The sequence below is a fragment of the Idiotropiscis lumnitzeri genome, chromosome 21 (genome assembly GCF_059441095.1).
Source record: "Idiotropiscis lumnitzeri isolate Australia: NSW breed Sydney's pygmy pipehorse chromosome 21, RoL_Ilum_1.0, whole genome shotgun sequence".
In the NCBI taxonomy this organism is placed as follows: domain Eukaryota; kingdom Metazoa; phylum Chordata; class Actinopteri; order Syngnathiformes; family Syngnathidae; genus Idiotropiscis; species Idiotropiscis lumnitzeri.
Window position 1 is genome coordinate 6,703,306 of NC_142411.1, and position 13,198 is coordinate 6,716,503.

A 13,198-nucleotide genomic window follows, 5' to 3' on the forward strand; every position below is an offset into this window, starting at 1 on the left:
ATGACAGTGTTTTATAACTCAACAGATGTGCAAATGATTTGACACAAAATAGTCAATGTGTGTCCCAATTTGAAATTGCATTTATAAACTCCCAAGACTTTAAATGACTGTTATTTTTCTGCAAGGGGATTTTGAAGTCATGTCGCGCTCTTTTGACTCTTCACAGTGCTCAGTAAAAGACATGAAGTGGTCATTAGCTGGACATTGGAGTGGCTCAGACTAATCACACTCACGCTGACCTGCCCTGCGCTGCGCTGCGCGGTAAACAAGCTAAGGGGCTGCTGTAATAATGGATGCTTTTAAACACGAATGGCGACGGGATGCATTGGAGCGAAGCCATCTGTTGACACATTGAAAGTCGGGGCCTACTGGTGCTCCCGTGTGCGAAGGCTAAATCACGCAAATCCGCGAGCTAAATAAGAACGGAGACTAATGGTATAGGTTACAATAACAAACCATTAGGCCTACTGTTGCTTCGAACAGCAGTTTAAAACGATGGACCGTGGCTTGTGATAAAGAGAGTAGCCTCTCGATCATTGTGGTCAGAAACTTGGATGTGTTAAATTAGATTGACTGGTATGATTCAGCCAATTAAATGTAAGGAAAAGATGCCCAAAACATCTGAGCTTTATTTAAGTTCAGATTTTCTTTATAGGGTGGTGAGTGTGTGCTGCTGACGTATGCTTAATAATGTAGTCAATTCAGCCACATGTCCATTATAAGAGGGTATGAAATAACCATTTTTATTTTCGCTTCCCCTCTCAGTTTAAGAAAAAAAAAATTGAAATGGCTTTTTTAAATCATAAAAAAATGCATTTCAACTATGGTGTGTAGATTTTTTTTAATATCCACTTCAGCCTATAGAAAATTCACCCCGATGTCTTAAAACTACAGTATTCATGGTCCCTACTGGTGTAGAATTATATTTAAAGGGGAAGTCAACCCAAAAAAAAATCTTCAAAATGAAATGTTCTATGCGCCTTCAACATGGCATTCTGATTATTAATGTGTTTGTGGAGTATGAGTAAACCAGCAAAATCCACCAGTTGTTAGCCTCTGAATCACCCAATCACGGCTCACCTGTTATCTGAGCTCTGAGCAACTGTGATCGAAGCAACAAAATGGCCGCCCCTTGAAATAGCTAAAAACAGGTGTATTTCGCTGCTTAACTCATATTCCATAAATGCAATATTAATAAGAAAACCATGTTTCCACCCGTGGGCCTGCATATAACATATTCTTGTAAAAATATTTTTGGGTTGACTTCCCCTTTAAAACTAAACGACTCATACCCAAAAGTACTTGACGCAAGTGCACAACCCGTACACTAAAACGGAGATATTTCATCCAGGGTTTGATTTTTATAACAGGATTATCTTGTCATAATTCTGTTTTTGTTGCGATTACTTTTGGGGTTTTTTCATAGTCTTGTGACCAATCAGCTCGCTCCAGCACTGACTTGTCCAGGTGGTCCTTATTGTCTCGTTAGTTTGCTTGTATTTAATTCGCTGTCAGTCTTTGGCGAGTCGTTGCTGTTTTGTTGTTTTGTTTCACTTGGTGGTGTGTATTATTTGCTTGGTGTTTTGTTCTTTAATCATGTGGACATACACATGTCGAGCATCTGAATTGCTGCCTTTGCAAGTGGAAATGTATTTTTAAGCGTGACGAACAGCTTGTCAGAGATGTAACTATTGGAAATTATGAAAAATAAAGCCTTCAAATACATCGTCGGTTTAGAAAATTGTTGGATGAGCAGAAAATATCTGCACAATTTCTCCTCACATCCATCACGTTATCTCTCATCGGTTGAAGCTGTTCACAGACTTATTTTGTGCCGAGGCTGTCTCGGGGGAGAGCGAGTCTCACGGGGACAATTTGTCCAGAAAACAGCTACTGGAAATCTGTTTGGACAAAGTCCCCGGAGTCACTTGGGTTTATTTTTTTCCGAGTATTTTAATCCAACGTATCGCGATCCAACAGGCCGTAAAGTAGATCCTCTTTGCTTCACATGCTTTGCACCAATTCTCAGTATTTACTTGTTAATATTTTCAGCACCTCGTTTAGAATTTGTGCTGACGTTGACATAAAACAACGCAGGTTGGCTCCATGTGTCATAACTTTAAATGATTGTAATTGTCAAACGTTCCTCATGATGCGGAGTCATTCTGTTTTATGACCTGGACAAATATGAACCGCATAATGTTTTCGTCCAAAACCAAACAAAGTTCACAGAGAACGGGGCCTTAAAGTTGGTTACTTTGTACTGCCATCTAGCGGCAATTTACTGCAACGTCCAGGAAAAGTACCGTGATACATTTCTGACTATCCTGAGTCTTTATTGCTACAATTTAGCGTGTATATTATATATTGCACATAAATCATCGTGTCTGTCGTGCTAATGAACACATTTCCCCTCATCCTGTTTGAGGGTCATGTGTACAAATCCCAGAGGATTTTTTTGGTTTAACCTTTAGCCACCATTAGAGCACTACAAGGGTCCTCAGGGAGGCTTTTGAGCCGAGTCAGGATGTGCAGGCCAGGCAGGTGTCAGCTGTTGCTGTTAGGATTGCAGTAATTGGCCACTTGTTTTTCAAAGTTAACAAAGTGATTATGTTCAAATGCATCACATTCTTCACAGGGATTTTTGATTGAAATAGTGTGATTTAATGGCAGTTCCCTTTTTTTTTTTTTCATTTCGAGCAAAGTGAAATGGAGTGGACGCAGGATTTATACAACTTGGTGTATGATTGTCATTCAATAATTGAAATTCATTACTGAACATAACAGATGTAGTGGGTACGACGTGGAACACGCTTTAGTGCCTTTAGGTTGTGATCCTTCTTTCTTTTTTTTTTTTTATGGGGAAGGGAATGATCAACATTTTGGCATCTCTCTACCCAGTCAGCATTATTAAAAAAATAGAAAATAAACCTCACTTTAAAAATAAAAGAATTACTATTAAAAAAAAATATTTTAAGAAAGAGCCAGGCAGTGACCCACAAGCACAACCTGTAAAACATCCTAATGCTCTGTAAAACAACAAATTCCAGAGTACTGTGCTAAAAGTCCATCTCTTAAAAAAAGAATGCATAAAAACGAACAGTCTCTTGACTTGAGGATGCTGCGGTCGTGCAAAGTGTACCATGGGCTGTCTTGTTTAAATTTGTTCAGGCGTCTGCACCCTGTCGTTGCCAATGAGTCTCTCCCTCTCTCCTGCACTGCTCTCCTCCTCCATGGCCACCAGTCCGGCGCAGCACGCAATTCTAGCCAGCAAGGGGCGATGCAGTCCATTGTAGAGTGCCGTTCCCACCAGAAGAACCACAAATCCCAGCACCTGCAGTCCGTGGAACGTCTCCCAACCCAGCGCCAGGCTCACCACCCAAATAACCAGCGTGCGCAGGCTGTCCAGCACCATGCGGGTTGTCGCGCTGATCTCCTTGGTGACGCTGATGCCGGCAAAGTTGAAGAAAGCAATGCTGACCGTGTTGCCCAGCAGGGCCAACATGATGAGAGGACGAAATCCGATTTGACAGAAGGCGTCCAGCGCGTCCTCCAGAACTTGGCGGGGGTTGTCACTGAATTCGCCCACGTGGATGAAATACATAGGGATGAGCAGCAGGGACAGAACAAAGAATCCGAAGAACCCTGGGCACACAAAATAGTACACACTTGACTCTATACAACTACTGTACAATTTCTTCTCTTTGAATTTGCGTCTGAACACGTTTTGTTGTTGATGACGTGTCCGGGATGTTTTGCCCTTTGAAGTCTGCAGTATTGACATTGGCTTATTTGGCTTATCTCCCATTCAGTAAAACACATTCTCAGAGTGGAATATTTCCTTTACCTTCCGTTCCAACGGCCCGCAGAGGATGGACGTCATGTTTGTAGACAAACTTTTCTTCCAGGACCATCTGCACGGCCACGATGACCTGAGCCATGATGATCAGAAGGTCGCCTGAAGGACACAACAGAGGAGTTGTGGTGCGAATTGGGTGGTTGTCTGCAAATGTCGCCTCTCTTTATTTACCACTTATGTGTTGAAACGTCTATAGAAAAATATTTATTTATTTAATAATTTATCATGGTCAGCACCAATATGAATATCCGACCACTCGAGTTGGCAAACTAAAGATGTGTGTAACGTTAGTGAAGTCCTCACCGGTGATGACATCACTGAGTTTGTGGGTGTCGTCATGGTTTCTGCTGACAAAGTCGGCGAGGCCCACAATCACCAAGCCCAGGATGGTGATGAGGATTCCGATCCACTGGCTGATGAGGAGACGGCGGCCGAGAAACGCCACGGAAAGTAAACCCGTGAAGATGATGACGGCTCCTCGCAGCATCTGGAAGCTGGAGGCGCTGGTCATGTTGAGAGCTACAAACCCAGATAAAAAATAAGCGGCACATTATTGGGAGGCAGTTGACAGTTGCGCTTTTGTTCAAATATTAACTCGGAAGGAGAACTTGAACTTACCTCATACGCACATGAAAAGTTGTAGTAGAAAATCTGCAAAGACTTACCGACATACATGGTTGAGGTGGCCAACATGTCACACATGGCGGGAGGGAAGAAGAGAAGAGGGTTGAAACTCTGGCCCGAGTTCATGCTGGGCTCGGGCTTACGTCGATCATGGCAAAGTAGGATGTAGAAGACGGCCAGACAGCTGAACTCGCCCAGGAACATCCCCACTGCCTGCGTTATGAAACAAATAGATAAACGGGAAGTTCATTGACCCCACAAACTTCCCTGCTCAGGTATTTCATCTCATAACACTTTGAAAGCAAAGCAAAGTGGGTTACCTGCACAAACGGGTGAGAGAATGCATGTTCAGGGTTACCATGGCAACCCGGTGCCCTGAACGTGTCTGCCCATCTGTCCCGAAAGAAGATGTTATTAGAGTCGATTCTTCAGATTTCACAGTTAACAGTGCAAACGCGTTAATGAGAAAAAGGGGTGAAACCATTTTGGCACGTAAAAATGAATGTAATTACGCAACACTTCGAGAACATGGATGTGAATTTACTTTTTATTTTATTTAAACAAATCCACAAGGCTTTCTCAGTCAGACTATAAGAGGAAGCAGACAAAGGAATGAGGTTTCCAAAAGTGATGACGCCGCACTTTAACCAAATTCGTCTCATCAGACATATATCACAAAACAGACTTTGTCACTTGACCCCGTGCGTTTAATATGCTTCTGTAAAAGTCTGACCAAACACTGCTTACTGTGTCCGCCTCATGTGACTGTAGTGAAACGTTAGCGGAAAGTAGCCTTCGTCGTCTGCCTGCTTGCCTGCAATATGACCTGCTAAGCGTGCACGGTGTGATTTGAACTTTAAACTTGCACTCACTTGGACATGGGTGGATGCTGATCAGCTGACAGCTGGCACACATTTGCCCCTCCCAAAATAAATTAGATGATCACATTATGTGTTTCAAAAGAAAAAGATGGCGCTTTTACTATTGTAATTACAAAGTCAGTCCTGCAGTTACATGTACCTGAGATTGCAAACAGGCTCATGCATGCATCACCGCATGTTTTGAACAGCCCATGTTGCTCATTCGGGTGTTATTGAGCCACTATAACTTTTTGTTGTCCGATCATGCTGATTTGAGTCTTAATTCGAGGCAATACGTAACTTACAGAGCAGGGTCTATCACAACATACCAATCATGTATGCACACGTTCAGTTTTGGTCTTCGATCATTAATTAGCGGCTAGCATCGCCTGCTAGCAGTTTCATTGAATTAGTCATTACACGTCAATGCGATGAGGGGGGGGAAGTATTTATAAAAGAAGCTCAAGTGCACCTACGTTATTTGTCCTGCAATCGGTAAATGTTTATACTGGTTTACTACCACATTTTGTGTGGTGAACTGTCCCTACACAGTTATAACAGTTTAGTAACAATTAGCCTAGCGCCAGAGCACAAGGGGGAAGGAAATAACGAAAGTGAATGACTACTTACTTGGCGGACAACGTATTAATCGAGCCAGTTATCAGCATAAGTCCCGCGAGGAACAGTTGGTATTTGGTCCACGCCATGCCGGTGAGTGTGAACGGGACAAATGAAGCAGGAACGAGAGAGACTAGCGAGAAGTCTCCACTCTCCGTGGAGTTCCAGCAGACTGTGAACGCCACATGACAACTCACAGTCAGCTGACTACAATCACAACAACATGCTACGTTCAGGTCCATTGGACTCTTGGTGACGCTATGATACACATCGGGTTGGACGAGAAAAAACAACGTTGATAATTTTTGTGTCAATTTAATAGTATAGTGTTTAAAATGCTACAAGTGCACTCCTACCCAGCATTATAACAACGCATTTTTTCAAATATTTTAATCCCCGTTGAAGTGAATCTAAACGTAACTAGCGTGATAGTCATTTTCACTGACAAACATGAATGCATCTTGACGGGAACCTAGGAAAACACCAGGGGGAGACAAAGACCTGCTACAGTGTATATAAAAAGTATACACACCCTATTTAAATGCTATGTAAGCGGTCAACTACTCCGGTCCTCCATGTTTTAGATGTTTCCTCCTGCAACACACCTGATTGAAATGATCAGCTCATCAGCAAGCTCTTCCGAAGCCTTAAAACGATCCTGTTGGTGACCCCTCTGCTTGGTTTTTGTAATCTTAAATATAAGAACAAAATATATATTTTTTGAACCCATCATTTTTTTTGCCACGACTGTACAGTATACGTTTTGATTCCTGAAGAATCTTGACTCACTATCCAAAACAGTCAGTGCTGCAGATTCTTAACTGAATTTCCTCCCTTCTGGTTTAACTTCTGATGATGACTCCGTCTACTTAAAGAAGTGTAATGGCAACATTCTGTTCCCTGTTCACAGAAGCAGAACCTCTTTAGTCCCACTCTAGCATCAACTGCTGATGTGGAGAAAGAATAAACCATCGTCGGCAGTCACATGACAGGTTCGTGTGACTGCTGCTCATCTTCCTGTTCTGTGGCTCAAGCAGACCTGACCACCGTTAAGCACGAACGCTGCTCATGCAAAGCTCATCTGTGCATGCTTTACACGTGTCACTGGTGACTCTCTGCTGATATTTCAATTGTAAATTCAGCATCACCTGCTCACCAACGTGATATAACCTGTACTGTTCTCATCTATTCTTTACAGATGGAAATATAGTTCCTAATCATAAGCAGAATAAATATAGTCTATTCTTTGTTCATGTAGTAAAATAAATAAATAAATAAATAAAGATTAGGATTTATCAAAGTTTTTTATTTCCCATGCCACTCGAGCGATTATCTCCTTCAAACTGACTTTTGGCGAAACCACGAACTGGTCACCACTCAATCACCGCTCACCTCAAGACAAAACAAACATTAACACTCGCATTCACACCTCCTGCTTTGATGAAGACACAATTTAACTTAATCAAAGCTGTTGTTACCCAACAAACTTCCTGAACTAAACATTTTAATGACTTTTCAAGTAATATACTCAAGGATAATAATCTTAAACTGTTTATTGTTTGGATTCAATTCACTTTCCGTGCCTGGATCGATGCATTTTCATCAACACTTGGTTAATACGTCTCAGATGTGCAAATCAATACTTGATCTGAGATGTTTGGACTCATCTTAATGATTATTGATTTTTATAATCACCATATTACATTTCACCCAGAGCTGGAATAATTCATTACCACGCATCATGCACAGTGCTATTTTTGAAATGAAATACTTTAAAACACTCACTATTAACTGATTTTATACCAAGTCTCCTCTCTCACTATTGTCTTTTTTTTCTCATGCTGATGCAGCTCCCCTGAAGTCCCCTGGTGGTCCCCAGGTGAGGCCCACCTCACACTTTGAAAAATTAAAGCACCACCGCTGACAATACTGAATAAAACATATCGTCGGGACTCGGGAAGATACACGTCAGTTGGTTTGTTGTGTGTCGGCCATGCAACGAATCAACAATTTGAATCATCTGTTTTATTTAGTCGCTTTGTTTACCACTCGGGCTACATCCCAATGTGACTTATTACCGCACACATCGACTTCACTTCAGGCAGGAAGTTAACAAAATGCTTCATAACCCTGAGTAAGCCTTTTTGCGTTTCAGGAGATGACCAATTTCTGCGGTGACGCGGTGCCGCCTGACCCGCGGCCCGCTGTCCTTTCTGTCCACTCCTGCTCTGCGATCATTATCTACTGTATCAGCAACACGCCAGGGCGATTTTCGTGACCGCGTGAGAGCCACCGAGGGCTGTCGTTGGTTACGCAACTTGGACTCCCGCGGTGCTAATAGCCAGAACGGGTCTTTGCGCGGTCACAGGAGGCCATCGAAAACATGTCGCTTTAGAAATGGTCTTACCCCCCTTGAGAGTTTTCAAAGGCGGACTGAAATATAAGATGTTCTTTCAAGACAATCGACCTCCTCAAATTCACCTGGGGCGTAGCCACTTCGTACATTTTCTGTTTACGTCAAACGCAAGCCTACAAAAGAAGTTGAAAAAGTTGATGAGCGTTCTGAATTTTTCCTCTCATGTACAACCAAAAGAAAAATTGACGGAAGCAATGGCGACTTTAAATTTTATTTTAACTTACTTTAAACAATCATTGATATATTGTTTATATAATGCACTTATTCCCAAAAAAATGATACTGCGAAAGGTGAGGATAATCAAAGATTTTATTTTTAGCTGTTTTATTATATTTATTACTTCTAATGTTGCCCATGCCCACTCATTTCTTTTTTAAAATAATACCCCGGGCCATGTCAAAAGTGTTTTTTACTACATGCAGCGGGCCGCCCAAAAACAGACAGCGGGCCGCAATTGGCCCCCAAGCCGTATTTTGGACTCCCCTGGCCCACGTATTTTGAGGTGCTGTTTTAAGTTCTAGAAAATGTGCTCTCTATGTATTGTTAGTCAACCCACAACAATGAAATTGAGATCTTTTTGTCGTCTTGACACAAGTGTAGGAAGATTGACACTTAAATTTCATCGTCACATTTTTTTGCCGTGGCGTTCTTGTATGGCTCGCCCAATAATCATTGCGGCTCCAATCTGGGCCGATCATCAAGCTGTTGAGGATCTTTTCCACAAGGCCTGGCACTTTTTCCTGCAGATCATCTGGGAGGACATCTAATCATAAGTGACACCGAAACACATGACGCTAATCTCAGTGGAAGTCAGAAACATTTCTGAGCCTCTTAGCGTTTTTCAGCCTGCGAACGGTACGACTGAAACTGGCGGGGAAAGCTGAGATGCGCTACCTATTTCGGCGCCTTACGTGCTTCTGATTTTCTATTTGTTGTAATTCCGAGTAAGCGCAGCAAACTACAAATTTTTTTGGCCAATCCAAATCATTCTTAGCAACACATTTAAAAAAATGTAATTCAATGTATGCATATCGACATGCAAAGATCCATTTCTCTAAATTCTGATCTGTGCCGCTGACAAACTTTTTTTTTTTTTTGTCTGTCAAAACAAACTTGGTGGCTCAAGGTTGTCACATGTGACTATGCCTGTAGCCCACCAACAAGAGGGCGTTGCTTTTTTGGGGGGTTTTGATTCTAATGTATTGTGACACTGGTGACAGACAGGCTTCAACAATGGATGATAGGATTAATTACACTCATCACGAAAAGGTAACGTGATCTTAATTACGGATCTAGACAGTCTTCAGACTTTCAATCCGGAGGAACACTTTTGTTGGATTTGGGAGCACGTGTCAAAATGGAAGCCTAAAATTGGCCTAAATTTCAAGCGTTAGTTATTAAGTCACCACTTGAATCAATAAATATTATTGCACAACTCAACTGCTTAGAACACATTCTGACATTTTGATGGAAGAATGCATTTTCATTGCAGTTTTCCTGCATGATATTTGTTGAATGTTTTGGAGAATATTTTTTTTCTTTAAAAAAAAAATTAATATTTAATTCTTATGAACACTTATATACAATATCTACACCATATGAAGAAAAAATATGACATGTCAAAATACTGGCAATAAAATCCTTTCAATTTCATCATCAGTACATCAAGTACAGATTCAAATGAAGTGAGTAAAATTGCTCTAAGGCCTCATTGTGCATGCTCTCTTTTCCGCTGACAGCATCAGCTGATCGGAGGGACATCTTAAGCAAGTGCCAACAGCTTGTTTGGCAACAAAGATGGCTTCACGCATGTCTGAGGCCACATAAGCAGAATAATCACCGAGGATATGGATGGGAGAAGGAGGGGGGGGGGGACTGTACCCGAGTCAACGCCGGCAGTGCTGGAGGTCACAGTTATGCAACAGCGCTGCTGTCGCAGCATCACATAAGATGATACCCTCTACAGTATGAATGTCATTTTCTTAGAATTAAACCGATATGGCATTTGCAAAAATTTACCTGCACAATAAGATTGCAACCCTCGAGACACATGCCATGATTTCATCTCTCTTGTAAATAAATACATAGAGCGAGGTCTTCTCAATACCAATAGGTAAACACATGCTCAATAATTTGGTGCATGGTGGAAGTCCTGTACAGCACATCAGGTTACACTGTAAGCTTAATGTTACATCAGACTTGCTTATCCAATCTTCGAAACAATGACCCGTGTCCGATACCTGTTGGAGCTTTTCGCAATTTACCACAATCTATACTAGTTTTATAATAAAAAAATCTTTATTTACAGTAGGTGCAACAATTTGAATATTCCTAAAATGAGTTTTTAAGGCGCAACATTTTGGTGTGTGTGGGCAAACTACGGCCTGGGGGCCACATGCGGCCCGTGAAACGTTTTAATCCGGCCCGCCTAACTTGAAAAGAATTTAATTAATAAACCTTGTTAATGTTTTATTTTCAAAATATTGTGGTTTTTCAAAGACATATATATATATATTGTTGTAATGCTTTTTTCACTTTCATTTAAAATTAAATAGTTTTTTTTTCTCAGATGAGGTGAAGTTATTAAAACACTGATTCCATCTGCTCCTGGTCCGGCCCCTGTGTCAAATTTTAGAACCCGTTGTAACGCATGTTTTTGGAATATGGGAGGAAATCCACGCATTTTGGGGGGCGTATTATATAAGGGGGTGTATTATTTTCAGGAAATTACGACAAAAAAAAAAAAATAAATCAGTTTGAAGTCAGATGACAGACACATAATGGAGAATTAAGCAGAAGGTGTTTTCAGAGTGATATGAGCTCCCATTTGTGTGTATAATGTGTATTTACTATGCAAAAATATTTTTTTTGTTTGAATTGTCAAATCAAGCGGCAGTGCGCTTAAAAATGACTAAAAACCAACTGTGGCTGAAAAAACTGCAACACAAAATGCAATTTATTATTCCCCTCGTGTGTTCAAAACAAAAACTCAATACGTTCCTCACGAGACTGCTTTCAGCTCACGAGGTGACATTTCCTCTCCATGTGATTAAGAGAGTGCAGCAAGCCATTAATGGCATTCACCGCTTGAGAGATAAAGGTCCCGACACTGAGGCTGTTTCTTGGGTTTCTTGAAGATGAGTCGGCCTAAGCCAACGAAATGGATCACTGGCCACTTCGTATGCAGAAGTGCAGAACGAAAGCGGAGCAAGGGCGTCACGCACCAAATTATCACCTGCTCATTTGCTGCTCTGCTGCATTTCAAAGTATTCATCCAAGTACTGGTTGTTTAGCGAATAATGACAATTGATTGTGTGAAGGTTTTGTTCCTTCTTCAAATACAATCTTGAGAAGTGAGCGTTTGTCTTCGTTTCTTGTTGAATAACAAATGAGCCGGTTGTCTCCTCTTGATTGTCGAGTGTTTATCACCAAAAGGCGCCATGTGTGATTTACAGCAGCAATACGTCATGCTTAGCCGTTCGGGAATTCGATCCTGTCGGATGCCATTTGTGCACTTGGTGATTACCAGTCGGACATCAATTAGCATGTAATTTAAGAAGAGTGGCTGTTACTGTTCTGTATGTTTCCTGATGCGGCTCGCTGACATAACCACAACTTCAAGCATTAATGAAGGCAGAACGACACAAATGAACACTTGAAACTTGAAATGCATTGTTTTTAAACCAAAATATGTTTTATTAGGCATAAAGTAAACCCATTCTGTTCATGTAGAGCTACACACATGGTTGACTGCAATTCTTCTATCGGTTACAACTGTATTTTGCAGTTAATCTGTATCTGCACGTAGAAAAATATGTGTCCGAAAAAAAAACCAATTCAAATAAATTTAATGGGACAGTAAAACCAAACAAAACCAAGCTATAGCAATAAAAAAAAATCACAGGGCTGACAGGGAAACGGACACTACATGAAGACCTGAAATAGTCTGATGTGTGTTATTGAAGCAAAGTGCATACGGTTCAAACTTGGAGGCCATTTTTTGGTGAGGCGTACTGCCAATAATCTCAGTCATCAACACAAAAGTATATGAATGTTAAAAAAAAACACGCACACACACACACAATGTGGTTTCTATACAACAAGAAACAAATGTGCACTTACTTCCAACAATCTTCTAAGGTGCAGCAGTGAATTAGATGTGACTTTCTAGTATGTACAACGTGAGTTTACATGCAAGAACTGCGATATAAGAAAACATATTGACAGGCAACACACGGATCAGATGAAGAAGATGGAATCAAATCATTTATATAAAACTGTGAGGTCTGAGCGCAGGGATGGCGAGGCCCGGTGGTTGAAACACAGTCACTAGTGTCCCATACCGCCATGTTGGATTATGAACAATCATTCTTAACTTTAACATAAAGTATCTCAGAGAAACAAATGACGAAGCCGAATGAAACATTTGGCTTGTACTTGACACAAAGGAAAAGACACACAGATCTGTTTAGTATTTTTATTGAAGAAAAAAAAATCCCTCAGCGTCAGTTAAGGTGTTCAAATATATACACTTTTTTAAATTGTTTTTATTTTTTTATTACAAGTGTGCCCTACCAGTCGCAGTCGCTATCATTTAAAAAAAAAAAATTATTATTATCTTTTGTATGTTTATTTATAGATTTTTTTTGTAAAGTAAGTCACCTTTGACCTACGATGACGCACGCATGACCCGCACCTGCATGACCGGAAGTCGTTAGCAGTTGTTTGTCACTCGCGATCAAAGCCGTTGAGATATGTTTATTTTATTTTTGTTTTTATCATTTACACCTTGTTTGTTTAATCTGCAATGCAACGATGGCA

At 40.9% G+C, this 13,198-nt stretch overlaps 1 protein-coding gene across 1 annotated transcript; it reads right to left on the reverse strand.

Moving 5' to 3' along the window:
- Nucleotides 1-2,043: 2,043 nt before the first annotated feature.
- Nucleotides 2,044-6,132, reverse strand: slc35f6 (solute carrier family 35 member F6). The gene is made up of 6 exons (XM_088286463.1): nt 5,974-6,132; nt 4,804-4,876; nt 4,525-4,696; nt 4,163-4,378; nt 3,848-3,958; nt 2,044-3,645 (listed from the first exon to the last, which is right to left on the reverse strand). The coding sequence occupies exons 1-6, from the start codon at nt 6,048-6,050 to the stop codon at nt 3,158-3,160; spliced, it is 1,137 nt and encodes a 378-aa protein (XP_088142589.1). The 5' UTR covers nt 6,051-6,132; the 3' UTR covers nt 2,044-3,157.
- Between the last annotated feature and the right edge of the window lie 7,066 nt (nt 6,133-13,198).

Bases quoted from the DNA above. Each gene is read 5' to 3' on its own strand.
- slc35f6 (XM_088286463.1), bottom strand. From the start codon at position 6,050: ATGGCGTGGACCAAATACCAACTGTTCCTCGCGGGACTTATGCTGATA. The intron at 4,877-5,973 runs GTAAGTAGTCAT...CTTTCGGGACAG, and splicing joins ATTAATACGTTGTCCGCCAA to ATGGGCAGACACGTTCAGGG. The intron at 3,959-4,162 runs GTGAGGACTTCA...TGTGTCCTTCAG, and splicing joins ACTCAGTGATGTCATCACCG to GCGACCTTCTGATCATCATG.